The sequence below is a fragment of the Thamnophis sirtalis genome, unplaced genomic scaffold (assembly GCF_051295495.1).
Source record: "Thamnophis sirtalis isolate CommonGarterSnake01/CBP01778 unplaced genomic scaffold, rThaSir2_p1.2 scaffold_4, whole genome shotgun sequence".
Taxonomy (NCBI): Eukaryota; Metazoa; Chordata; class Lepidosauria; order Squamata; family Natricidae; genus Thamnophis; species Thamnophis sirtalis.
Window position 1 is genome coordinate 122,287,558 of NW_028261384.1, and position 25,701 is coordinate 122,313,258.

At 43.3% G+C, this 25,701-nt stretch overlaps 1 protein-coding gene across 7 annotated transcripts; it reads left to right on the forward strand.

Annotated features, from left to right (window-relative positions):
* The first annotated feature begins 921 nt into the window (after nucleotides 1-921).
* On the forward strand, nucleotides 922-25,191 carry FBRS (fibrosin). Of its 7 annotated transcripts, none has more exons than XM_087714051.1 (20): nucleotides 923-1,401; nucleotides 2,240-2,390; nucleotides 2,852-3,439; nucleotides 5,539-5,805; nucleotides 8,769-8,804; nucleotides 9,929-9,958; nucleotides 11,913-11,961; nucleotides 13,515-13,920; nucleotides 14,842-15,086; nucleotides 17,638-17,837; nucleotides 18,291-18,335; nucleotides 18,492-18,587; nucleotides 19,208-19,276; nucleotides 19,363-19,392; nucleotides 19,585-19,656; nucleotides 19,958-20,090; nucleotides 20,476-20,559; nucleotides 20,659-20,742; nucleotides 22,971-23,190; nucleotides 23,726-25,191. In XM_087714051.1, the coding sequence occupies exons 3-20, from the start codon at nucleotides 3,050-3,052 to the stop codon at nucleotides 24,474-24,476; spliced, it is 3,207 nt and encodes a 1,068-aa protein (XP_087570177.1). In that variant the 5' UTR covers nucleotides 923-1,401; nucleotides 2,240-2,390; nucleotides 2,852-3,049; the 3' UTR covers nucleotides 24,477-25,191. The 7 variants fall into 7 exon arrangements, with proteins under 7 accessions (XP_087570181.1, XP_087570184.1, XP_087570177.1 ...); XM_087714054.1 differs by having other exon boundaries at nucleotides 5,542-5,805; XM_087714056.1 differs by having other exon boundaries at nucleotides 925-1,401; nucleotides 5,620-5,805.
* Nucleotides 25,192-25,701: the final 510 nt, after the last annotated feature.

The following is a 25,701-nucleotide window of genomic DNA, read 5'->3' on the forward strand; positions in this document are numbered from 1 at the left end:
TTTTGGGGCTTTATTAACAAGCAAAAGGGGAAAAAACTGGAAAATGAACTGGAGAGATGTCCAGATTTCTGCATTACTACATTTCCCTGTTTTATTTAGAATCTGTAAACAACTGAGTGTGAATGTCAGAACTGTTGAGCTATACTTTACATCACAGAGGTTATGTCAGTTTCTTTCACTTAGGGATTAAAGGTGCTTAAGCTTTTGCATGGAACTGGGACTATCTAAGGAAAGGGCACTTGTTGCCAAGTTCCATTTAAGATCTTTTCTGAAGATGCTAACAGCACAGGCAGAGAAATTTCAGCATATACTGCCTTGCACACATTAGCTGGAAAGTAATTTCCTTTCACACCAATGAACTGCTGTGAAAAATTAATAATGTAAAATATTGTGCCTGACTCAGTAAGCAAGCTTTTCAGATCCCTGTTTTAGCTGTCTGGTGGCACAACAGGGAGCAACCTCAGTTCCATTTTTAAAAGAGTAGACTACAACTCCCAGAAGCCTCCAGCCAGTTGGGGAATTCTGGGAATTGCAGTCCACCCACCTTCAAGAGGCCAAGTTTGAAAAAAAAAACAGCCCCTGAAGGTGAATCCTGAATCAGTGGAATGGATTCAGCTGATTAGGAAGAATCAATGGAATCACTCCATTGTTGGAAAATGGGTTCATCACATGGTCGTTTAATGACGTCAACTGGGCTGGCCACTACGCAAGGCGTCCATGGGCCTTCCCCCTCAAAAGAGGCGCGATCCCACTGTGAGGCGCTATGACGTCATTCACGCAATGGCGGAGAGGAAGCCCCCGCCTTACGTTCTCCGACGTCAGGGATGTGACGTCACTCCCACAGGACGGAAGTGACAGCGGCGGGGGTTGAAAGACGTTGAGGGAGCGACATCCCTCCTCCGCCCTCTGTTTATGACATGGGAATTTAATAGGAGGAACAATCCCCCACCCCCTCCCCGCTCTCTTCCGGCGGAGGGATTCCGTCGCTTCCATCCATCCGCTCGGCTGGCGGAAGGATATGACGCTGTGGGAGGAGTTGCGTGCCGTGCGCAGAGAGGAAGGAGATCCGGCAGAGACAGCTAGGGAGAGAAGGAGTCCGGAGGGCAGCAGCTGAGACGAAGCGAGGGGAAAAAAAGGGCGACAGGACTTTCCCCCCTTCCCCACCCACGGGGGGAAGGGGGTGCAACGCGACCAAGGCAGCTGCTCTCCTTCCTCGTCGCTGCCCCTACAGACCGCCGCCGCCCCTCCCCCATCCTTACTCACCGCTCCTCTCCGGCCAGACGAGCGGAGGAAGCCGGCCTCGCTGCCCGTCAGGCGTAGAGGTCCGCGGGACGCCCCGAGAGGTGGCAAGACGGGCGGCCGCGACTCGAAACTTACCCTCAACAGCCGGCGCTCTTAAAGGTACAGCCCGGGGGTGCGGTTGGGGGGATAGGACAGCGAGAAGAGGGGACGCTTTTCCGCCGGAGGACAAGAAACCCCCTCAAGCCTCCAGCTCCTGTCAATGGATTTAAAGGGAACTCGGCCCTCTTAAAGGGGAAGTTTGTCTCCGGGCCTCATTGTGACTTAAGAGAGGGGGGGCGGCTTTTAAAGGGGCCGCCGGAGGACTTTGGACGCTGGATGCCCAAAGGGAAGCGCGGAGTGAGCGGAGGAAGCGCTTGGAGGTCCTTTAAATGCCGATGGTGGAAACAAAACAAAAAAAGTGGCTGTTTGACGAGGAGGACTTTAAAAATAATAATAACTATAATAATAAACAAGGTGCTTAAAGGCGAGGCCGTGCTGCTTCGACAGGAAACGTATGGCGGACACTTAATCGGACGTTCTTAAAGGGGATGGAATGAGAGGAAGCAGATTCTCAAGCCTGGACTCTTAAAGGGCAAGGTCATACCTTTTAGGAGGAATCCGGAAGATTCTTAATAACCAAAAAAAAAAAAAGAAAGAAACCGTAAGGTTTTCAAAAGGGAATGTGGCTTCGAAAGGAAAATGCCTCCAGGGGAATAACTCTGGGAGCTCTCAAAGCCAGGGTGGAAGCCAATGCTCTCGAGGAGAGGGAGCCATTTGCCATTGTTGGCAGGAAATCCGCATCTGCAGTCTTAAAGGGGAGGCTCCTGAAGCGCTTATTTGCCCCCTCTGGGTAAATGTTATGACACTTCCTTCCAGGCAGAAGCCCTGAGGCTAAGAATGGTGATGCTTTTTAGAAACACCGTAAACATAAACACTGTATCTCTTTAAATAAATACAGGCACTTAAATCAGAAGCTTCCAAAGGGAGAAGCAGCGGAACTGGCAAGCACCACAAGTTGATGCCAAGGGATTGTCACTTTTGCTGGTTTCAAAGGATCCCCATCTCTTTGTGACTGATTTGGAGGGATGTAAAATTCCGATTAAAGCAAGGTGATTGTTGTTATTGTTTTTGTGTTTGATTTTCTTCTTTTTCTTCTGGACCCAAAGGTGAAGTTATACCTTAAAAAGAGAGTTCTGTTTGCTGGCACAGACTATAATTTCCTATTAAAGGGTTATTAGATCATTTTGATCTTAGAATTTTCTTTCAAAAAGTATTATTTTTTTCATTGACTAGTCTGGCCTTGAGGGGGAAGTCAAAAAAGCAGAAGTTTGCCATTTGTATTTTCCTCAAGAGAGAATTAAACCTGAACAAAAGGGTTTACTTTCCAGAGCAAAAAGGAACTTTTTGGATTTTGAATGGGTTTTTTACATGTAAATCGAGAAAAAGTTGCTACCAATTCAGCTGTAGAAACCAAGGACTTCTTGTAAAGAAATACAAAAATTTACTTTCTCTCTCTCTCTCTCTCTCTCTCTCTCTCTCTCTCTCTCTCTCTCCCCCCCCCTCTCTCAAGCAATATAAAGGAGAACCTCTTTTTTCACAAGCGTGGCACGTTTCTTCCTGGCTTCCACAGAAGAGCAGAAAGCCAGCAGGGACAGCTGCAATGCTTCTGGCTGGTGAGGGGTGAAGGGTGTCTTCCTTCTTTTTCACGTGCCTGCAACAGCCATTGGACACAACACAATTTATTTTCTGTACTTCAGAAGGGAGCATAATGGAAGGAACAACAGCAGCTCCTACCCCATGTTGGAGTGGGGGAGGAGGCAGCAGTAGCCGAGCACGGAGACGGCGACGTTGCTCACGGCGGGACCGTGAGAGTCGCTGTGCACGCCGTAGAGGAAGCCGTCTTGGAGACCCTTCCCATCGGGGCTTGTCTTCCTCATCTTCAGCATCAGACAGTGAAGGCCCCTCTCCACCTGCACCTATGGCTCCTAGAAAAGGACGTCCCCTACAGCAGCAGCGGCGACGGCGACGGCCCCTCCGACGGCGGAAGAGAGTTTCTGGATCATCTTGCAGTCATGAGGACGAGGAGGAGGAAGAGGAAGAAGAGGACCTCATTGATGGCTTTGCCATTGCGAGCTTTGTCAGTTTAGAGGCACTTGAGGTGAGGTGGTCCACAGCCTATTCCAGTAGAGGGTCATGTCCTTTCATGCATTATAAGGCTAAAACAATAGATTGGTTCTTGCCCTTGTCTTTGGGCCTCCCCTGAGATATGATATGCAAAAGAGAGTAAATTGGGATGCCACCTGTTTGTGTGGAGCTGTGCAGATAACAAATAATTATAAAATTTTGCAGAATGATGTTTGTGAGGGTGGGTCATTTTGGAAATGAAGATTTCTTTTTTCTTAATAGCAAGTAATTTTTAATTCTTATGTTGCTACCATGGATCTTCTAATTAAAGGAAACTTAGGATGACCTCAATTTTTAATAAGGGATACCAGACGAAACTGAATTGTTGCTAAGTAGGAGTATACTTATACTTCTCAAAAAAGATTGTCAGTGAAGAGCAAGGCAAAATAAATATTCAGCTGTGATTCAAAAATCTGAAATTGTTTTTCTATACCCAGAGGATCAGGGGAAGGTATAAAAAGAAAACATGGATATTTATGGTCTGTGGTTTCTACATCCTTTGTTATGTGACCAAAGGTATTTACTATGTTTCTGCTTAAGCAGAGAAACAATAAGATTCTTGAGGTGAGATGGAATAAGCATATATTTTCTTGGCCAAAATAGCATCTAGACAATTCAGGTGCAGTCAGACAAGTTTCCATAATAAAAGTTGTAAGATGGTCTTGACTGACTATGTACACTTGGCACAATATCAGAACCACTTACTTGCTTGCAAAATGCTTGTTAATATTCTTGACAAGGTGCAGCTCACAGTAAGGGTGTATCTTAATGTTCTTTCTGAATTTGTATAGTGGGCATAGTCTGTGCCACAGGACACAAAAGTGTATTATAAACATAAAACCTGAAATTTTTTTTTAGATGAGATTGTTTCCTCCTTGATTGGGTATGAGGAACTGCCTGTTTATTATACTTGTTGGAAGAGATGTATTTTTAGATGTAAGTTTCAACTTATCCCTCCCAGGCATTTTTCTAGGGCTGCGATCTGTTTCTGTCAACGACATATTTCTTGGGCGTGGTTAATCAGAGGATTTCAATAAGCAGTGCAGTTATTGGACAATATGTAAGGCCCAGCTGTTTTACCTGCTGAAGCAGAGAGAAAGCATTCCTGTTTTACTCAGGAATGTTCAAGGCTGAGCATGTAGGCCAGTTTCAGACTGGATTCGCCAGTATTTCTGGCTAGGCAGGACTAGGTGAGGAGTAAGGTGTGAATCCAGGTGTCTTTACGAAACTCTGGAGCAGTGCAGTACATTGCCAAGAAACATTACTACACCACACACACAGTCAAGCATACCATTCGAAAAGTATGCAGTAACCTTTAATGCAATACCTTGCCATCCAGAAATATATCATTGCTTCTGATTGAATTTTTTCCAGAGCTTTTGTCCTTCTCTGTCATCCTTCAAACTTTTGGTTTCTTTCTTGAACCAAAGAGGTCTTTCACAAAAATGACTATTTCACCCAGAGCAGTGTGGTTTAGGACAGCATTTGTTGCAATGTTGCCTTATGAGTCTGTTAAATGGTTATTGGCAAGCCAACTCCTTGCCCTACATTGTTTAATTGTGGAATTTGGGACATAATTGACCAGATTAAAAAAAATTCTGCATGCATCTGTCCTTTTTTAAAGGACATTAGGGCAGTGTACATACCTTATTTCCCTTTTTGCTTCTGTTTTACCCTCCTAGAATGTTAGACTTGAAAGAAAAGCAATCCGCAGTTTAGTCTATGGACCTAAAAGCTATATGGATTTAAACCAGGTGTCCTCGCTCTTGCCTTTTAACAACTACTTCTTATTGGTTTTCAGTGTGAGAGTGTTTTTATAATATTTAGAATATTATTATATGAATAATTGTGATTCCATTTTTAAAAATAAGATGTTAGGATAATTCATTTGTTCAGTATCTGCAATGCAGTGCAAAAAAATTAAATGTTATTTCTGGATCTAAGATAAATAATTGTTAGTATTGATAGTTAAGTAGCTAAGCTAGATATTTCAATTTTGTTCCAGTTTTGTATCACGTTTTGTAAGGTGCTTTCTAGTTTTTATATTTAAATGCACATTTCTATATCCCACAGCAGCAGCTGCGATATCACAGCTTTTATTCAGAGGGTAGAATGTCTGCAGCCATTATAATACCCACCTTGTCACTCCTGCAGAAGGATGCAACCTTGAAGACTCCAGAGCGATTGGAGCTTCGGCTGAAACATTCGGGAAAGAGGAAACGGGGTGAGGGAAATAATTCTGAGCCTGAAGATGAAGACCAAGGCTCAGTAAAGAATCGCAGCCAGGGCTGTAGAGGGGAGAGAGCACTGAGGAAACGAAGCAAGAGACTGCACAAAGAGGTAAGGTCTTGGCTCGGGGAGTGGGGCGAAGGGGAGGAAACAAGCAGGAAGGTGTGTGCAATAAAGAAGTTTGAAAAGAGCTCAGTTGAACTGGGGAAACTTGCAGCTGGATTAAGCTTACAGAGACTTCTAGAAATCTGCTGCTGGGAAGCACCTCAGTTTCTCAATACTGTCACGTGGAAAATTGCAGAATGGCCAACGGGCCAGTATCACTCACTGCATTGAAAGGGTGTTTTTTGAAGGTTCCAATTTGCCATCTTTACTGGGCTAGATGAGTGGGAAAGAAAAGCTTTGGGAAACACTACTTCAGGGTATTTGGAAGATCTTGAGGAGCAAATAGACAGAGGCAACAGAAGGCCTGTAGTCTTCTGAGGCAGTAGTTAACAGCAGCTGTCATGGGAATGAAGCTTTGCCTGTTCATAACATTGCCATTGTGGTTATTATAGCCTGTCACAAATCAGGCTATAATAACCACTATAATTTTCTGAGCAGCTTAGAAGTTTCAATTTCCAAAGTATTAAATATGTTAAAACACACAAGTTTGTAATATTATTTTCTATTCATAACAATGTTAAGTCAATGTTAATTCTTTAGCTGGTATTGGCCTACAGACGCCTCACGTTCTTCCTAGGATATCATATCAGAGTAGTATATGTACGGATCCAAGCAGCGTGTCCTTCTGCAATTGTCAGATGGTAACTTGTCAATCCACATATATTTTTTTGTATGGCACATAATGTGCTGATATGGGACCATAATCTTTCCATTTTGATTTTCCAGATCTTGATAGTGATTTCCTTCAATTCTTTGTATTTTGCTATCACTCCTGGTGTTGCAACATCAATTACCCACACCTTCTCAAGTTAAATTCAGTGTATTATGACCCCAGGCTTTATTAATCTATATTTGAAAATCCCTCAATATTATTTCTGAGTATACGAAGTGCCGATGTGGATCCAGATGCATATTTGAAAATAAAAATACCTTTGGTAGCTGATACTGTGTTTTTCAGCTTTCCATTTGTTTTTTAAAATAATAGAATTAAAAAGAGTAGCTGCAGGTGAAGCAAGGGGCCTTGCCAGTACTTAGGGGGAGTAATGCATGCATGCATGCCTGTATCTAAGCAAAGGAACCTCAGGTTGGCCGTGCTTGCATAGAGCCAGTGCAGGTTTGTACCCAAAATGGTGTTCTATTGGGGGTAAACAGTGACTTGCACATTTATTATAATTTGCCACACAAGGGATGTATGCATTAATATTCAATAGGGGAAAAGCACAAAAATGCAACATTGACAGGAGGAAACTCATTCTGCTCTATATAGAATCAGAGCAGGCGCATGAACAACAAAACCTACTGTCAAGGTTCCAAGTAACAGCCCATAGGAAATCAAAGCTCCAAGGCCAGATGGTTCTTCAAAGTATAGATTTATTAGGCATGTCATATTGGCACAGCTGGTGAAAACCCAAATCCACCCCCGGGTTTTCCCCACCCAGTTCAAAATCCAAAGCGCCCCCCCCAATCACACATAACAATTACATGCCCCACTTAATTAGATATCTCTTTCTCCATCCCGGATGCCTCCCATCCACCTCCCTCCAGGTGCTGATTAGAATGTCCTTGGTTCCCAGAAGAAAGAGTGTTATTTTGGTTACGTATCCCCCTCAGATATCTCTACTCCCACCTCCCTTTCCCACAACCTCCAGCCAGCCTTGCTGTGGCAACCTTGAAGACAAAGACGCTCAAAGATGTCTCCAGGGTTGATAAGTAGACTCAGTGAGGGGAATATTATACAGTTGTAATATTTACATAACTGTGTCATTAATCCCCTCTGTCTTAATATACATGCATAAAATTTGCTAAGCTTTTATTGGAAGTAAGACAAAAACGCAATTCAGGACAACTCAGCCTGTAGTCTTCTTGAATTTTCTGTTCCTTTGCATACTTTTTGTTTATTAATATGTCCAAAACAGCTAGTTGAATCATGGTATGATGTGTTGAAATCTCAGATTTTTTTTCATTATGTAGTTGAAATAAAACCAACAGCAATAGAGTAAGAACAAAGCTCACCTATATTTAAGAGTGCTTAGATATTTTCTTAGAAAAAATAAAGGACAAATCAGAGAGAGGTATGTAAGAATTAAAAATGCTTTTATAACTTTGCTTTACAGAGGAAAACTGAAGAGCAAAACCAAGAAAATACATAATTAAATAACTCTTAAAGGATAGCTTCCTGAAACCTATATAATAAAAGACATAAGGGTCCATTGTACTTATAGTAGGATGGACATATTTTTCAGCCAGAGGCTGCATTTGCTGTTGGAATGGCATGCCAGATACATTCTTTAAATGTTGGTAGACAGAAAATTAACTTTAATTCATATTTAGTTTTAAATATTTTAATTTAAATTATTAACAATTGTTCTACATGTTTTAATAACAATTTCCTTATTGGCAATTGCAGTTTTTGTGGGCCATTTTTGAAGGAGTTTTCTGGGTCCTCAGACTATGTTTCTCAAGTACACACAATTCTGTTTCCCTTCATGGGAGATTTGTTGTTGTTATTACTATTGAGAGAGTCACAACTGCAGTGTTTACGGCTTTGTAACTGAATCTGCTAAATTGTTTATACAGGAATAGTCTTATCACAATCAGATATCTGTCTGTCGTCATATTCCCAGCAAAATAGAGCAAAAAGTGGAGCAATTGTTTTCCAAACATGCTCTATTGACCTGAATAATGTTTACAGCCAACTACAAATCAAGACTGACCTATTTTAGAAATACGGATCACATTTTGAAAGTAGTCATGGCCTTATTTTCAGTTTAATTCTAACTTCATTAGCCTCTCAGCAAAACAAAGTTTGGTATCTAAAGTTCTGGCCTATTTGCTCCTGGAGTTGTAAGTCTCACTATTGTGAGTTTAATCAATTTCTCTCTCTTCTCTCTTTTCAAAATCAACTTCAGCCTTCTCTCCAATCTTACCTGGAAACTGGATATATAGTAAGTGGGCAATGTGTGAATGGTCTTTCCTCAACTCTTTCAAAACACAATTCTGCAAGACTGAATTTTAATTGCCTAAGCATTCCACCAGTGGAATTCTTTCCTTCAGACTCAAGCAGGCTTTAATTGAGTTACAAATGATTTCCCCAGAAGAGTAGAGAACTCAGCTTTTCTTAATGAATATACTACAGCAGGTGATGGATTGTGTATAGGACAGCTAGAAGGTGTTAAAATACTCATTCACTCCCTTAGTTGTGATTAATTCTTGCAATGATGCCGGTGTGCATGCTTTGATTTTTTTAATGATAGATTCCAATGCATATTAGAGTCCCTTGGAATATCCTGACTATTTTCCTGGATTCAGTGTACAATAATAGCACATTATTTTTCCTGTGTTCTACAATTTTTAAGAACATTTTTGTGCTCTTAATACTCTTCAAAATATATTTTGTATTGGATACAGTAAGATCTAGCTTGCTGTCACAATGTAGAGTATAGAGTTAGTAGTGGACATTGACAGACAGAGTAAGGCCCAGCCTCTCCTCCTTATTCAAGAAAGTAAAGACTCTCAAAACTTGGCATTTCAAAAGGAACCTTTTACTGAATAGGAGTGGAAGTATTCCTCAGGTCATACAGAGAATAAAAGGAATTAGAAACCTCCCCCAAACAGTCCACGGTGGATTCAGCCAATCCGCAGGTGTGAAGATGTTATTGTACTGGCTGCTCTGAGAAAACGATAAGGGAACTTTCTCAAGGTCATCCTCTGCCTGCTTTCCAGCGATACAACCCACATGGCCCTCCCTCCCCTTATATTTCCCAAAATTTGAAAAATTGCCAGAGTGCCTAGGCGCCAGGCTAAAGATTATAACTCAATAGGCTACAAGATACAGGATACATAGGGGACAAAGCAAAGTATAAAAGTATACAAAGTGTAATAAAGTATAAATGTAATCAGGGCCCCTCACCCTGTTCCTGTTTGTGTGTGAATGTATGTGTGTGTATGTATGTATCATATATAAAAATATAAATATATAAATAAAAACAGCAAAATTCCAAAGATGGATATTTTCCATTATGTTGCTCCTTTTTACATCTGCTTCTTTTTCTCCATTATTCTTTGACAGTGTGATACAGAAAGCGACCCAGAGGAGCAGGTAGGCAACTATCATTTCTGGGCCTAATTTATGATATGTTCCCAGTTCTTGTTGCCTGCTTTTCTAGAAATGACATAGGGGCAAAGTTGCTAGAAATTCTATTTTATGAAAAGATATTAAGGTTATTTCTTTGTAGGTAAACTGTTTTCCATGGTTTCATTCTGCACAAACCTTTAGTGTGTGAATACTTCAAAGATTATACCTTTGTAATTGGTCAGATTTAAAAAAAAAAAGAAAATGTAGGTTAGCAGAAATACCACACTTTTTGTAGCCTGTTGCAAATGTTACCAAAAAAGGTTTGTGGCTGTCTTTACTGTAAGTTGAATGGTAAACAGTACCATGTATGAAGTACCCCCCCCCCCTAAAAATGTGTTTTAGTGGTCTTAGGCTGAATAACAAGAGAGCAAGAGCCTGGAAACAATTATCCATGCATGCATATGTACACACACACTCATATACAACAGTAGTAAATAAATATTTGTCTTCTCTCACCTACCATATTTTTTGGAATATAAGATGCACCTTTTTCCCTAAAAAAAAGAGGCTAAAAATCTGGCTATGTCTTATACATTGAATACAGCATTTTATGCCCCCCAAAACCCCTCCGCCTTCACCAAAATGGCCATGCATAGCCTTTAAGAGCCATGCAGAGTGCTCCTGGGGGCTGGGGAGGGCAGAAATGAGTGAAAAACGGGCTGTCTTTTGCTCACGTTTGCCTCTCAGCCCCCAGGAGCACTCTATAAGCTTCCTAAAGGCTATCCATGTCCTTTTTTTGACATAAAGCGGGCCTGTTTTCGCAAAAAAAGTGTGTTTTTTGCTCATTTTGGGGGGCATCCCCCCAGGACTACTTTACAAGCCTCCTAAAGGCTATTCATGCCCCTTATTTTTGGAAGAAAAAAACGAGCCTGTTTTTGTGCCGTTTTTGGGAGGTTTGCAGAGTGCAAACACTTTTTAAAAAAAAATTCAAAACCTTGGTGCGTCTTATACTCTGGTGCGTTTTATACTCCGAAAAATACAGTAATCCCATTGGGAATAAGCCATTGGGAAAATTGTAAAAAATAAAAAAACAAGGGCTTTAATCAGCACATGGAAGTTAATACCAAGGGAATGCAGATCAGTAGTAGTGTATAGTGCAGGTAGTCCTCAACTTACGACCCAGTTTAGCCTCAAATTTCCCTCACTAAGCGAGACAATGGTTAAGTGAGTTTTGCACCATTTTACGCCCTTTCTTGCCATTGGTGTTGAGGGAATCAATGCTCTTGTGGGTTAGTAACATGGTTGCTAAGTGAATCTGGCTTCCCCATTGATTTTGCTTTTCAGAAGGTCACAAAGGGGGATCATAGGACTCTGGGACACGGCAACTGTCATAAATATATGCCAGTTGCCAAGCATCTAAATAAATGTTGATGATGTGTCCGGATCTGTGATGCTGCAACGATCATAAGTTACTTTTTTTCCAGTGCTGCTGTAATTTTGAATGATCACTAAATGACTGATAGTAAGTCAAGGACTACTTGTAACAGTTCTCCAATGGGTATTGTTCTGGAAGAAATATTGCCATATTATATTCCACTTCTGGTTACCAAGAGATAGATGTCGCTGGTGGCCTGGGTCCAAAACACTTTTTTTTGTTTTGAAATGCTAAAAAGAGAATTGTGATGAATTAAGAATAGTTTGACTTAGTTAACAACCATTCCTAGCCCAATTATCTGTCATGGAAAGCAGACAATCCTACATTAAAGATACTCAGGAATCCATCCTTCCTTGTAGTGGGGAAAAATGCTTACCATGTTTCTACTTCCAAAGGAAAAGTACCTGGCTCCTTGAAAAGCTCTTGGGTAGCTTTTCTGCCGTTGCCAAATAAATTTAGAAATAGGGGATTTTTTAAAAAAGTATTTCTTAAAAAATATTTGTGGAGTATAATGAACCCCCTGTGTTTCTTGTCTTTCTGCAGGCCTCCATTGATGACCTCGAACAGTCATTCACTGTCTCAACCAGCAAAGGTTGGGTGTAGACAAATAGCGGGGTGGGGTGGGGGGTTGTCTGCTTGTGTTTCTGTGCACTAAAGAAAACATTGTTGCATTTCTTAGTGTGACTTGAATGAGCACGATTTTTGGTTCTGTGGGGACATTGGTGCGCTGTAGTTCTGTTTTGCCTATAACCAAGTACTTGGTCCATCTGATCTAAAGAATCAATTAGCAAAGCAGGGTGGAAAATCTTCCTCTGCCTTAGATGGTGGAGAACTGTTGAGAGAGAAAGAGCTACAGTGGCAAAAGTAGCCCCTTCCATCTATGTGGTTTTGGCAGCTTCATGAATTCCCAACCTATCTGGTTATTTATCATGCCAGCTGAATGACCTTTGTTTCAATCTCCAAGAAACTGGGCTTGTATGCTTTGTTGTTGTTTTTAAGAGTTTTCTCCGCTCAGTTTAGAACATAATTCTAACCAGATTTATAATAACATTATCTTCTCATCCACAAGGAATTGGAAAAAAAAACTGACTCTTTTCAGAGCCTATGTTAGGTCTTCTGTCTGTTATCTATTTATACAATGCATAGGTTGTCCAACTTGTAATGTTTTTGGGCAGCTTACAGTTAAAAAGGAAAAAAAAGGCAAAAAACCCTGAATAGTCCTTCAAAATCCATCCAACAGGATTTCATCCTGCACTCTGTCCCAAAGTTTAAAAGCTTTAATGGGCTCCTGAACATCATCAGGCTGGGAGCTAACCAGATCTTTGGATTCGGAGCAACAACTGAACCGAAGACAGAATATACTTATATGGGATTCTGTCAAAAAGAGGGAAGAGAGAAGCAAGCGGTTCTGAGTTTCAGAAGAGTTTGCCTTCATAAAAATAGTAGTATTAAATAGTCCTGTGCAGATCACCACTGTTTCAACGCAGCAAAGAACCTTGTAGACTGGAACCTTTTAGACTGTGTGACTCCAAAAAGCTTGGCCAGGATCGGGGAGGCCGATGTGCTTCATTGGGTAACTTTGATGGCAGAAATGGCTTCACCGCATGCATAGAAATATGGCTTTTGCTAAGCGAGGTGTTAAACTCCCCAATTAAGACACAGGGCTCTGTGGTACCCCCATAAACGAAGGATTGTTTGCTTGAACTTTCAAAGCAAAGTACTTCATAATGCGCTCATGCTGATAGCTAAAGGAGTACTTTGCTTGAAAGCCATTGCAAAAGTGTCCCTCAGAACATTTTATGGAACTGCCAAAGTGTCCTGCTTCTCATCAGGGGTGCAAAGTATCAAATGATGATATTCTTGCTGGGTTCTATGACGAGAGTTGCCACCTCTGTTGCTGGAAGCATTTTTGATTCATTGTGCTTCTGCTGTTTTCATGGAATTTTTAAAAACATGCAATGTCAATGGAAACTTACCCCCCAACTCTTAGTTATTGTGGCTCGTTGTGTACATCAGCATTTTTAGCTGGCAGGTGTGTCCACCCGGTGAAATGGGGCACTACCCCAAAAGTTTTTAAATCCACCATGATCTGTTGGGCCTTTACCAATAGCCTGATCCCTGTTTTCTTTGGATTTTTTCTGGCAGCCTCGGGACCCATTGGTGCATTAAACGGGAGCTGTGAAGCCAAACTCTCTGTGATCTCTAAAGTCTCTGGCCTGGAACGGAGCCAGGAGCGTAACTATGAGGCTGACCGGGACTCCCTGCTAGTGCCTTTCCTGCCTAAGGAACCCCCTTCTCAGGCAGCTACTGCCCCTATTCTGGCTCAGGCCTTGCCGCCAACTCCTCCTGCCCCACCTCCTGTCAAGACTCGGGCTCAGACACCTAACACTGTTCGTGGGACGCCCCAGCCCAAAGGCCAGCTGCCTCCCATGCCTCAGGGTGGAGCAGTTACCCACAGCCTTGCCCAGAGCCAACTGCACATGAAGGTGCCACCTTTTGCCAGCCAGACACAGGCCCCGTACTCTGTAGGGCTCGACCTCAGCACTGGAGGGTGAGTCCTGATGCCCTCTGGCTACAGAGCTCTCTCTGGGTATTGGGTTTTTCCCCCCACTCTCTTTATTTATCCGTCTCTTTCAAGCTTTTCTTCTGTCTCCGTGTTAGTCTTCTGTCTTTTTGTTCTTCGTTTCCTCTACTCTTTCATAGTTTTTATTTCCTTTAACTGCTGCTGCTTCTGTCCCCTTTGAGACATTTCCCTCCCCTTCTTTATGTCTTATTAATAACTTGAACATTTTGAGAGCTCTTTGTATACCCTTAACGCAGCCCTGTAGATAGTTGTATATTGTTATAGCTACATTGAAGGTGAGTTAATTACTTAAAAGGAAGAGAATGGCCTGACTTGCTCCTTACAATGAAGTTATGAGAAGGATGAGATTGGACTGAGGTTTTCTGGTCCACAGTTGAAGTGAATCCATCAGTTCAAATCTCACCAGGCTCAAGGTTGACTCAGCCTTCCATCCTTCTGAGGTCACTAAAATGAAGACCCAAATTGATTGTCCAGGGGGCAGGGAGATAGGCTGACTCTATAAACCGCTTAGAAAGGGCTGTAAAGCACTGTGAAGTGGTACATAAGTCTAAGGGCTATTGCTATCATGTATTTGGACTGCATTTTCTTTCTTTCTCTCTATGTTTTTCTCTTTCTTTAGAAAGAGGGTTTTTTAAAAAAAGTTTATTCGGAATAGATAGTATCCTGATTTGTGCTGATAAACAATTCCATGAGACCTGCCATCATTGTTCCCTGTATGCTGGATAAAGCTTCTAATCCAAGATACCCTAGTTGAGTCCATCACTGAACTGAGATGGAAACTGAAAACTTTCAGAGCCTAATGAATGGCTTTCTTGAATGTCTCTGTATTTCCATCATTATTGTCTCCGCCTGACCTAGGCCTGTATTTATTTTTTCTCCCTTTTTCAGGTGCAGCCGCGGTGCAGCTCACCCCAAGCCCATCCTCCCGCCCTGCTCCCCCTCTTCTTCTCAACTCCCTCACCGGCCTTCCACCCCCTCGCTGGCCCTGCCCCCCCACGCCTTTCCCTCCACCCTTCGGCCCCCTTCCCACCACCACCACCACCCAGGCATGTTCACCCCCTCGCCTGGCCTCCCACCGCCACCCCCGTTGCTTCAAGTTGCTGGGCACCCAGCTGCAGCCGCTGCCATATCTGGTAAGAGAGAATTCAACCGAGGGAAACAATTGGGTGTGATGACAAGTACTTTGGGAAGATTGGCAGGGGCTAAATTGAAGAGAAGAAGGGAGATTGAATAAAACAGATTGAACTGTTTATGGCCCATGGTTGTCCAACCTTTTGGCTTGCCTCAGCCATATGGAGTGAAGAGGAATTGTCTTGGCACACGTATAGAGTATATAATAAAGTTAATGTATATAAATAACATAATAAGGCTAAATGTTTACTAACTTGTGGGGCTGCAATACCAGCTGTCCAGGGCTGCATGTGACTTGCAGGCTGCTGGTTGAACATTCCTGAGTCTAGCCTATGTTCAGGATACAGGACATGCATTTCAGTGAAAACTGTGTTTTAAAAAAAAATCAACATAAAAATATACACTGTACAGGTAGTCCTCAAGTTACAACTATTAGTTTAGTGACTGTTCAAAGTTGGAACAGTATTGAAAGAAGTAATTTATGACTGTTTTTTAGCATGGCCATTGCAGCATCCCCATGGTCATAGGATCGAAATTCTGGTGCTTGACAATTGGTTGATATGATGGCTATAATGCCCCGGGGTCATGTGACCTTCTGAGAAGCAAAGTCAGTGTGGAAGCCAGATTCATTTAACAACTATGTTACTAACTTAATAACTGCAGTTGAGGCACTTAACAGGAGGCAAGAAGGGTTGTAAAATGGGGCAAAACTTAACAATTATCTTCCCTAGCAATGGAAATTTTGGGCTCAGTTGTGGTTGTAAGTTGAGGACTACATCAGTAGTGGGATTCAAAAATGTTTATTATAAGCTCTATGGGCGTAGCTTGGTGGGTGTGGCTTGGCTTGGCGGGCGTGGTCTGGGAAGGATATTGTAAAATCCCCATTCCCTCCCCTTGCCAGGGGAAGGTTACTGCAAATTTCCCCATTTTCTCCTGATCAGCTGGGACTGGGGAGGCAGAGAATAGATGGGGGCGGGAGCAGTCAGAGATGGTATGTACTGATTCTCCGAACTATTCAAAATTTCCACTACCGGTTCTGCGGAACTGGTCAGAACTTGCTGGATACCACGTCTGGACTACATGAATTGTTGCAGAATATTTAATCTCATAAGTATTCTTGGACGAATTGTACATATATTTTAGAGCAGAGGGGTATAAGCACTTTGGGGACCCAAAGCTACATTTGGTTTTGAATTGCATGCTGGAGATTGAGTTCATGAAATAAGCATGAGAGGATTGGGACAAAAACTAACTTTGTTTTGATATAATTTTAATGCCAGTCAATTTGCGTTCTCTAAATACAGTTAAGATAGTATTTCATTTTGATTTAATAATTGCACTCTTGCTACATTAAATATTTAATTGCAACTTTGAGATTTGTTTTAGGAACCAACCTAGTTGTACAACCTGGTTTTAAGACTCTATGCAGTGGGTTTCATAGGATTATTTTAAGGAAGCTTAGAGGAATTTCTACCCCCAATTTTGAAGAAAGAGTTTGAATACAAACTGGCAACAGGAAACAAGAAGTTGGGGGAGGGGTCTACTTTCAAAGGGAAATTAAAAACAGAATAATGTTATCAGAGGATATGTAGAGCCTGTAAACTAAAAGGACTATTCCTGCCTTGGAAAATGCGATAATGAATTATGGGAGAAAGACCCTGGCAAGATACAAAATCTGGACTACCTATAGTTGAATACTTGTAGAAAAATTAGGAGCTACTGTGTAGGGCAGAGTTAACAATAGTCCTCAACTAACAATTGTAATTGAACCTGGAATTTCTGTTGCAAGTCATTGCAGTTGTAAGTCTAGGTATCAGGTGGTTAGATTTGAAATTATGTTTTTTTTACAAGGGTTGTTAAGTGAATCCCCCCCCCCCCCGGCCGGTGGCCATTTTAGCCATAAACCAGAAGGAAATGCCAGAAAATGGCAAAATGTGTGTGTGTGTGTGTGCGTGCGCAAATCATGGTCATGTCACCACGGAACATTGCAAACAACTGTAAAAGTGAAAGAGGGGGGCCTTCTCCGTGGTGTCTTTGGAACATCATTCCTGCAGAAATTAGATTTTGGCAGTCTTTTGGAAGGCTCTGAAGATGTAGTTTTACCACCAGGCCTGGACAATTCACAGTGTAATTGAGCCCATCAAATGCCTTATTTAATTGTGCACTGTTGCTGGGGGCTGGTGGGTGGGTGTGTTTATCTTTTTATCTCTTTATCTCTATTTTGTGTTTTTACTGTTTGTAAGCTGCCTACTGGTAAAGTTGCTATGAGCAAGTATATAAATGCTTAAATAAAATAAATAAAATGTGCCAAAAAGTGATCACATGATCCTGGGGTACAAGAGTGCAGCCATATAATTCTGAAAATGGTTGCTATGTAGCTCTAAGGTGGTCTGTCCTAACTTGATCATTAAGCGACCGGTCATAAGTCAAGGACTTTTTATACATGGAGAGTTATGTGTGTGGGGCTATGAGTCAGATCTTTTCTCTCTTCCAGCATTGGTTCCTTTTTCTCCTAACAGTTGGGAATTATGGGTTGTTCTTCTGCCTCCTCAGAACAAGAATTAATCCGCCAAGACTTGAGTTCCCGATTCCTCACGACGCAAGGCGGGGCCGACATGGGAGCTGCTGCCATTCGTCCTCTGGCTTTTCAGTTCCACCAACACAACCACCAGCACCAGCACACCCACCAGCACACCCACCAGCACTTCACTCCTTTTCCGTCAGGCATGGTGCCCACACCCAGCCCAGCCATGGTAAGTGCAGTATAGACTTAGTGAGGTGGCAGGCAAGACTTCACAGCTCGTGGATCTTGCAGCATTTCGAAGGATCAGTTTGTTCTATCAGAATTTAGAAGTTAGTTTAAAACGATTCTTGTGATGCCTTGTAGAGAGGTGGATTGCCAGGAGGGAGGAGCGCATTCCAGAGCAATAAGAGGCAGCTCAGACCAGATATTTTGTGTGAGAGAAAGGGGGTGAAGACAGTTCCTCCCTAGTAGAGTATAGGCTTGATGTAGAGAATAAAGGGCTTTAGTTTGGCAAGATTCTGTCTGTTGGTAGGGAACTATAAAGAATTTTGCTTGGGAGAATCATCATGTATCTTTCCTGGTTTGGGGACCTGACAATTTTCTTACTTTCTCTCCCTTCTCCTGGGACCTGCCTGACCCATTTAAACAAGGGTCTTTTCTGATTTCTTTTCTCTTTCTGCAGTATGAGAAGTACCCTGGGAAAATGGATGGGCTTCTGAGACATAATGTAAGTGCATTCATTTTAGAGGAGGGGGGGGCTGGCCTTTTAAAGCGGCCCCAATGAAATTTATCAAACTGCATCTTGAGAAAGGAGCAGAACCCTCTCCTGCCTCAGTTCTCCCGGTGGCGCCTCCATTGCTTTCTCTTCTTCTTCTTCTTCCAGTTTTATCCTGCCTACTCCCCAACCGTGTCGGGGATCTCCCCAGTCCTGCCTCCTGCTGTGAATTTTGGCTCCCTGCAGGGGGCATTCCAACCTAAGGTGAACCCTCTAGGCACAGTAGGGTTTTGTGGAAGTTTGAGCAGAGGGAAAGCTTTAAAATGGACAGCTTCTGGCTTTTCTGCTTACTTTCTGGGAATGGAGGCTTTTTCACCTGTTGCAGAGGGAGTGGGCGGGTTTGAGGACTGTGGCGCTTGCGTTTTCTGCATGCAGTGAGTTTGGTGGGCTGTGATTAGGGCTGTGGAGAATAATGGTGATCCAGAAAGAGTGCAGATCAATGGTTCTGAGCATGAGAGGGCAAGTCTTTGATGTGCCAATTCAGCCATAAGCTTTGAGAAAGAACTCACGTTTTGGAAAAAAAAAACTTGTGGGGTTGTATATGGTTCCATAGAGTAGTGTCATTTCATGTCTGCCAATAATTCGGTAGGTAAGAAAAGGAATTACAATTCCTTGGCAACTGGGTGTGGAACTATTGTATTTTTATTGCATATAAATACAACAAACCTTATAACTAGAATATTTCAGTGAAAGAAGAGCTGAACGCTTCGTGAACTCTGCAGTTGGAGAGGGACGATTTCAAGACTGTCTACACTAGGGAATGCTAACCAACTGATCGTGCTTATATTTAATGGTTTGTTTTGCTTTCTTCCTTCCTTCCTCAGAGCACTAATCCTGACCTGCCTTCCCGGCTGGGTGCTGTCCCGCCCAGCATGTCCCAGAAAGGCACCCAGGTGAGTTTACTTTTCATTTGGGAGAATGGCAAGGACAGCGGGGAGAGGATTACCCACCTCCATGCGGTTTTTCTGTCTCCTTGCAGATCACTGATCCTTTCAGGCCGACCTTGAGAGTGAGTAACATTGGGGATACCCTTTGATCCCACTGCAAAATGGTGGATATGTGAGGTGAAAGGACTAGAAGTGGTGGGAGGGGGAGATACACCCTGGAGTGGGGAGAGTGAAGAAGTCAGGGTATAGGGCAACACGTGCCTGGCCCTCAGGGACATAATGTGCAGAGCTGATGGTTCCCCCTTCTCTCGCAGAAGCCGGGGAAGTGGTGCGCCATGCACGTCCGTGTGGCATATATGATCCTGCGGCACCAGGAGAAAATAAAGGTAGGGTGAGCCTCGGCCACCTTTCCCCTCCACTTGCCGTGTACGGTGTCGGGGTGTGGCACAGGATGTCCCTGCAGCCAAATGGAGAGGAAACCTTGCTCTTCTGATGTCCCCCTTGCTGGATGCTGGATCCAAGTTGGGGTCTATGGTGCTGGGCTAGAGGTTGGAGAGCAGAATCACGAAACTGTTGTGAGGCAGAGTAGGAGAGATCTCTGCCAAAGTATATAGAATGAGGGCAGATGGATTGACTGTGCCTGACTGGTTGCTTACCAGGACTTGTTGCTCTTCTGTTTCCTCACAGCTGATGCAAGGCGATCCCCATAAGTTGGATTTTCGGAATGACCTCCTCACTGGCTTGCCTGAGACCGGAGCCTTTGGCAGTCTGCCCCATAGCCAGGAGCTGGCACGCCCAGGCACTCTTTTCACAGCCGCTGGTCAGTGTGCTTTTCGCAAATAATGGAAGGCTTTTCCTTGACAAATAACAGAGGCTTCCTGAAGCTCACCCTGCCCATTTTTTGCCACTACTACTAATTGTGCCATCTGGCTTCTGTGGCACTTGGTGTTTTGATAATCAAACCCATAATGTTATTCTTTCCTCAAGTTTTCTGTCTAGAACAAGCAGCCCTTACTTTAATATAGGGTTTTATGAGAGAAAACTAATCGAGGTGCTTAAAACATACTGTGCTTAAATTACATTTTACCTTGGTTTTGTTTTGGGGAATCATCATTCTTTTGATGTGAAGTATAATCGTTCTCTCCCCCCCCCTTTTTTTTAATTTTAATCTTATTATCCCTATCCTCACTTCCTCTCTCTTGCAGGTGTCGTCCATCCAGGCAATGCCCCCTCCTTTGGCCCTGCCGCTACTCCTCATGGCTCTTTCCTCAACCCCAGCCCCCACATTGGTAAGACCCAAGGCCCCAGAGTAACACAACCCAGAGAACAGGATCCAGAAGCTCTCCTGCATGATTGCTCACTCCTCCACTGATTTCTTTTTTTTCCAGATCCCTTTGGTAGGCCTCCTAGCTTTGCCTCTCTGGGCGCCCTCTCCAACGGGGCATTTGGAGGCCTGGGCAACCCATCCTTCAGTGAGTACTTTTAAGAGAAAGGACACAAAGCAGCTTTCTGGGAGTTATCAAAATAGCTAAGCAAAAACAGTTTTGTTTGCATACCAGTATTCTAAAAGGTGGGGAGTGGGAAGCAACCAAGAACTACAAACACCCTCATTAACTTATTTGAAGGTTAATTATTTGTTCCAACCCCTGAGGTTCTTGGGAAGTCTTAGAGAACTATAAGCTCTATTGCCATTTCTGTTGTCATCTATTCCCCCGTTCTGCAGTGGGCATGTGGGAAAATCAGAAATAAGTTCCCTTGATTGCATCCGCAGTAACACTGACCCATATGAAATTACTATGATTGTTTCAGCTGTAGTTAAAAAAATTAAAATTGCAGCAGTCTCTTCCTAGTCTTTTGCAAGCTGTAGAGTTATTTTGGTCAACTCATGTTGTATGAACACCTCCAGGGCCACAGTGTCCATGAATGTTTAGGTAAATCTCTTTTGAGATTAGAGTATCCTTCATTTTTCTTTTTCTCTCTCAAGTGCTAGGAAATTGTAGTTTTGTGATTTCTTAGTCGGCTGTTGCTGAGTCTTGGAATTTTGCCATTGATTTCTGAGGCCACATGAAAGACTGAGAATGCCACAAGTTGAATAATTCTTTCTAACTAGTCAAGCAAGAACATAATAAAGCATCAGATTATAAACACCTTTCTGTGAACAGCTGACAAGTAACATTGAACTGATGATTGTCTCCTCTACAGCACATTATCAAGAGGAACATTTCCAGACATTTTAGCTTTTTACTGTTGTCCTTCATCACAGGTTTTTGATTTGTTTGCTCGATTTATTGAATTTCATGATTTATCTCCCTCTTCTTCTCCTGCTCATTTGGTAATTTTTGCAAGGTTTATGTAAGACGTTGACTTTTTCTGTTGCAAACAGCATATAGTAAACACCACTTAAATCTCTACCCTTTAGAAAAGGTAGAGACCATTACAGGCTTCAGTAAGCTACAATGAAAGACTGGGCGAATTTTCCCTAGAATTCTGGGTAGACTGAGCTGAACTGTAACTGGGTTAATTATTTTCACTATTGGGAAGGGACCTAGGAATTTTGGCCCTAATTTCTTATTAGGCAACCTTATGTATTTGGTAGACAAGAAAACTTTATCCCCCACACGGAAGGAGGGTTGGAGATTCGGGTTAATATTAGAGTTCCAAATAGCATCCAAAAGTAATTCAGAGTCCAAGGCAAAGTATTGCTCAAAGTTTCAATTTATTAAGAGAGCCAAGTTGGCACATCTGGGAAAACCCCAATCTGAAATCTTCCCGGTTTTCCCCACCCAGTTGAAAATTCAAGAACTTGCCCCCACACCCACAAGTCCATCACATGGTCCAAACCTCCACTGCCATGCTGGCAGTTCCACCCGTCCAATTCCAGTCAGGTGCAGAGTTGCAAAGACAAAGGATGACCTTGGTTTTCTAGAAGGAATTTTGTTTTGGCTACATAGCATCTCACTCCTTAAAATCCCCCCTCCCATTTCCCCACAATAGAAAATGCATAGCAGAATAATAGAAAGTGTGGCAGGCCAAAGACCCAAAAGAAAAGATGGCTGCAGGTCTAAACATACAGGCAGGAAAGTCAGATAGCTCTAAGCATGTGGCTAGATATTTCCTCTGTCATATACAAGAAGCCCTCAACTTACAACAGTTCATTTAGTGACCAAAGTTACAGTGGCAGTGAAGAAAGTAACTAACAACTGTTTTCCACACTTATGACCTGTTTGCAGCATCCCCTGGTCATGTGATTTACATTCAGCTGCTTGACAACTGGTTCATATTTATGATGTAACAACTGCAGTGATTTACTTAACAAATGTGGCAAAAAAAAGGCCATATTATGGGGCGAAACTCATATAACAAATTTTTCACTTAGCAACATAAATTTTGGACTCAATTGTGGTCATAACTCGAGCACTGCCTGTAATAGCTACCAATGTGTTGACAGTTCTTTTGTGAGTGAGCATTCTCCCCCTCCATCCTCTGAATGAATCCACCGGCATTTAGAAGTAGAATTGATTTAAGACTATACCATGTGCCTTTCTGAGCACCAATTGCTCTACACACTAGTGTGATAACTACTATCACTCTTTTAATGAGGAATTCAGTTCCTTCCATGTCTCCTTGTCATTGATGCTTGCACTATAAGGGCAACGTTGCATTTAGTTTGGCTGCCTGATCTTTCTTCTCTCCTTCTCAGACTCAAGTGCAGTCTTTGGGCAGAAGGACACTCCTGGGGCTCCTGCCTTCCCTAGTCCACATGAGGCATGGAATCGCTTACACCGTACACCTCCTTCCTTCCCTACTGCCCCAGCCTGGCCCAAAGGTGGTGGCAGTAACGGAACAGAGCGTGGAAGCAGCCAACTTGACAAGGAGAGCGAGAAGCCTGAAGGGCCAGTGATCAAGGATGAGAAGGACAGGTAAGAGGCAAAGGAAAGAAGGGACACGGAAGAATGGCAGAGTCCCATCCACCATTACAGAGATAGGTGACTTTCGATGCCTTCATAAATACAATATATATATAACAATTATATGAAGAGTATTTCAAAAGAAAGAAAGAAACTGAACCAGTAGGAAGATTAGAGATGGATGACTAGGAGCAACCTCATTGATTTATCTTTAAAACAAAACACTTTGCGATAGTCACATCCACCCCAGCAGCCATTTTGTAAACTGGCAAACCTCTCCCCTGCAGCCATTTTGTAAGGGCTTTCAGTGCTACAGTATCTTCACTTCCATGTGTCCACCAGCCCCAAAGAGCTGTCTGCTACTGTTGGGTTTGAGATGGCTGAACACTTTTTTCAGTGCTAAGTCTGGCAAAAAAAAAAAAAAAAGGGAGCGGGGATATAACTTTTCTGAAAGGGTGGAGGGGAAGGTCACCTTTTGATGATTTAGATACACAGTGCGCAGGAATTCTTGACCCTCCCATTTTATGTCTCTGTGCGTGTGATTCAGAGATCCTGGCTTCTTCTCCCGCCATTCGCTGCGCTCCTCTCCAGCTACTCCCACCTCAAAGAACCCATCACTGATCCACGAGGAGCCTCCAAGCCGTCCCCATTTACAAGCAGAACGAGAACATCGCTATGGCAGCCCAGCAAGTTCAGGGCATGCCTCCCGCTCCCCTTACCCAGAGTTGCCTCTCAAGAAAGAAGTGAAGATCAAGGAAGAGCCGGATATGCCTGGCTTTGAGGGAGCTCTACGCACGGGTGCTTCCTATCACAGCACCCTGCATGTCTCCCACCCCCTTGGGACCCTGGCTGTGTTTGAGAGACCCCAAGCTGGGACTGGAGGAAGTGTCTCTCCCTACTTGGTGGCCGCTCCGCCCTCAGCTGCCTCCTACGCGGCGCTCGAGGCCTGGCGAGAACCCTACCACCACCGGGGCCTGGAGTTGCACCCGCTACAGCGGCTGCCCCGCTACCTGGAGACCCCATCGCCTGCTGCTGCTGCTGCTGCTGCTGCTGCTGCTGCTGAGGACTATGAAAGAGCCCGGTTGTATGGTTTGGCTCACCCACCGCACCCCAGCCTCATGGCTTATCCCCGTCACCAAAACGGACTGCTGGCAAAAGCCACACCCTCGGCAGCTGTGGGACTGCTCAGTGCCCCACCACCTCTCATCCCAGCTTCCAACACTCGTCCCTGCTCCCCTCGACGAGCCCCCGATATCCGAGAACTGGCAGCTTCCTACAAGGACCGGGATTCCAGATAATGGTGCTCTGGGGGTACTCTAGAATGCGAACACTTCTATCAAACAGCCTTCCTGTTCTCTAGGAACTGATGGGAGAGGATTAGGGGAGTCTAGGAGGTCCGTCCAAATTAGTGGTGGTGGTGGGAGGTGGCTTTTTGGTCACTAGAGCCGTAGTTAGGGATATGCTGCTGTTGTCACCCAGAAGGACTTTGACCTGGAGTTGAATAAGGGGGTGCATCTGGGAGAGGAATTCAGGAATGCTGGTGCCTGTCATCATTCCTGATTTCTGCAAAGGCCTCCTCTTCCGGCCTCTGAAGATGTTGGGATTTCTGTCCTCCTTCCAGCATTCCTGCTGGGCTAATAAGAGACTCAATGGACTGATGAGAAGGCTGCTTTCAGGGGAAGGGGGAGGGCTTGACTCTCTGGGCACCTCCCTCATGAGGTAGTGTAAATATTTATATATTCTCCCCTCGGCAGATGGGGAAAAGGTTTTTGTACATTTATAAAAGGTTTGAGATTGTGATTTAAAAAGTGACTTCTCTTCCTTCTCCCCCTCCTGCCCTCTTTTGTTTCCCTTTGTTTTTACTGTACTGCTCTTTTCTATACCTGTATTCATTCACTCCTGCCCAGTCTCCTGATCCCTTCTCCTGTAATTAATGGGATGGTGCAACACACTTGTCCAATGCCCTTTTCTTCCCCAGGCTGGTTAATTAAACTCCAAACTGGTGTTTCTCGATTCCTTGCTGTGTGTGTGTTAGTTGAGGAGAAGGGAGGGGAGGATACGAATTCTCACCACCTTCCAGGACAGCAGAGACAAATGAGAGGGTGTGGAATAGCACAAGGTGAAATTCTTGGATGGGGAAATTGCTCTCTTGGGTACTTTTAATTTTTGAAGTCTCTGAAAAGCATAAATGAAGCTAAATACAGAATCTATGCAGTGCTTTAATGCAAACAACCTGTGGCCCCGAAAATATTCACAGAGCACAGCTATCATGTAAATTTAGAGCTGCTGTTTGTGGAAGGTAGAAACTCGGCAGAATCAGCAGTGTTTTGGGGAAAAGAATAGGGGCCCATTTTCCTTTCCACCATTTTAAAGTAGAGCTGCTCAACATGCAGTTTCTTCACTCTCTGCAGTCCCAAGTATCACTAAAAGGTGACCTGGATTGTACTTGTTAATATGGAAAAGGGGCAGAATTATTAAAAACGGGGAATAATCGTCTATACTATTCTTGTTTGTTATTTAAAA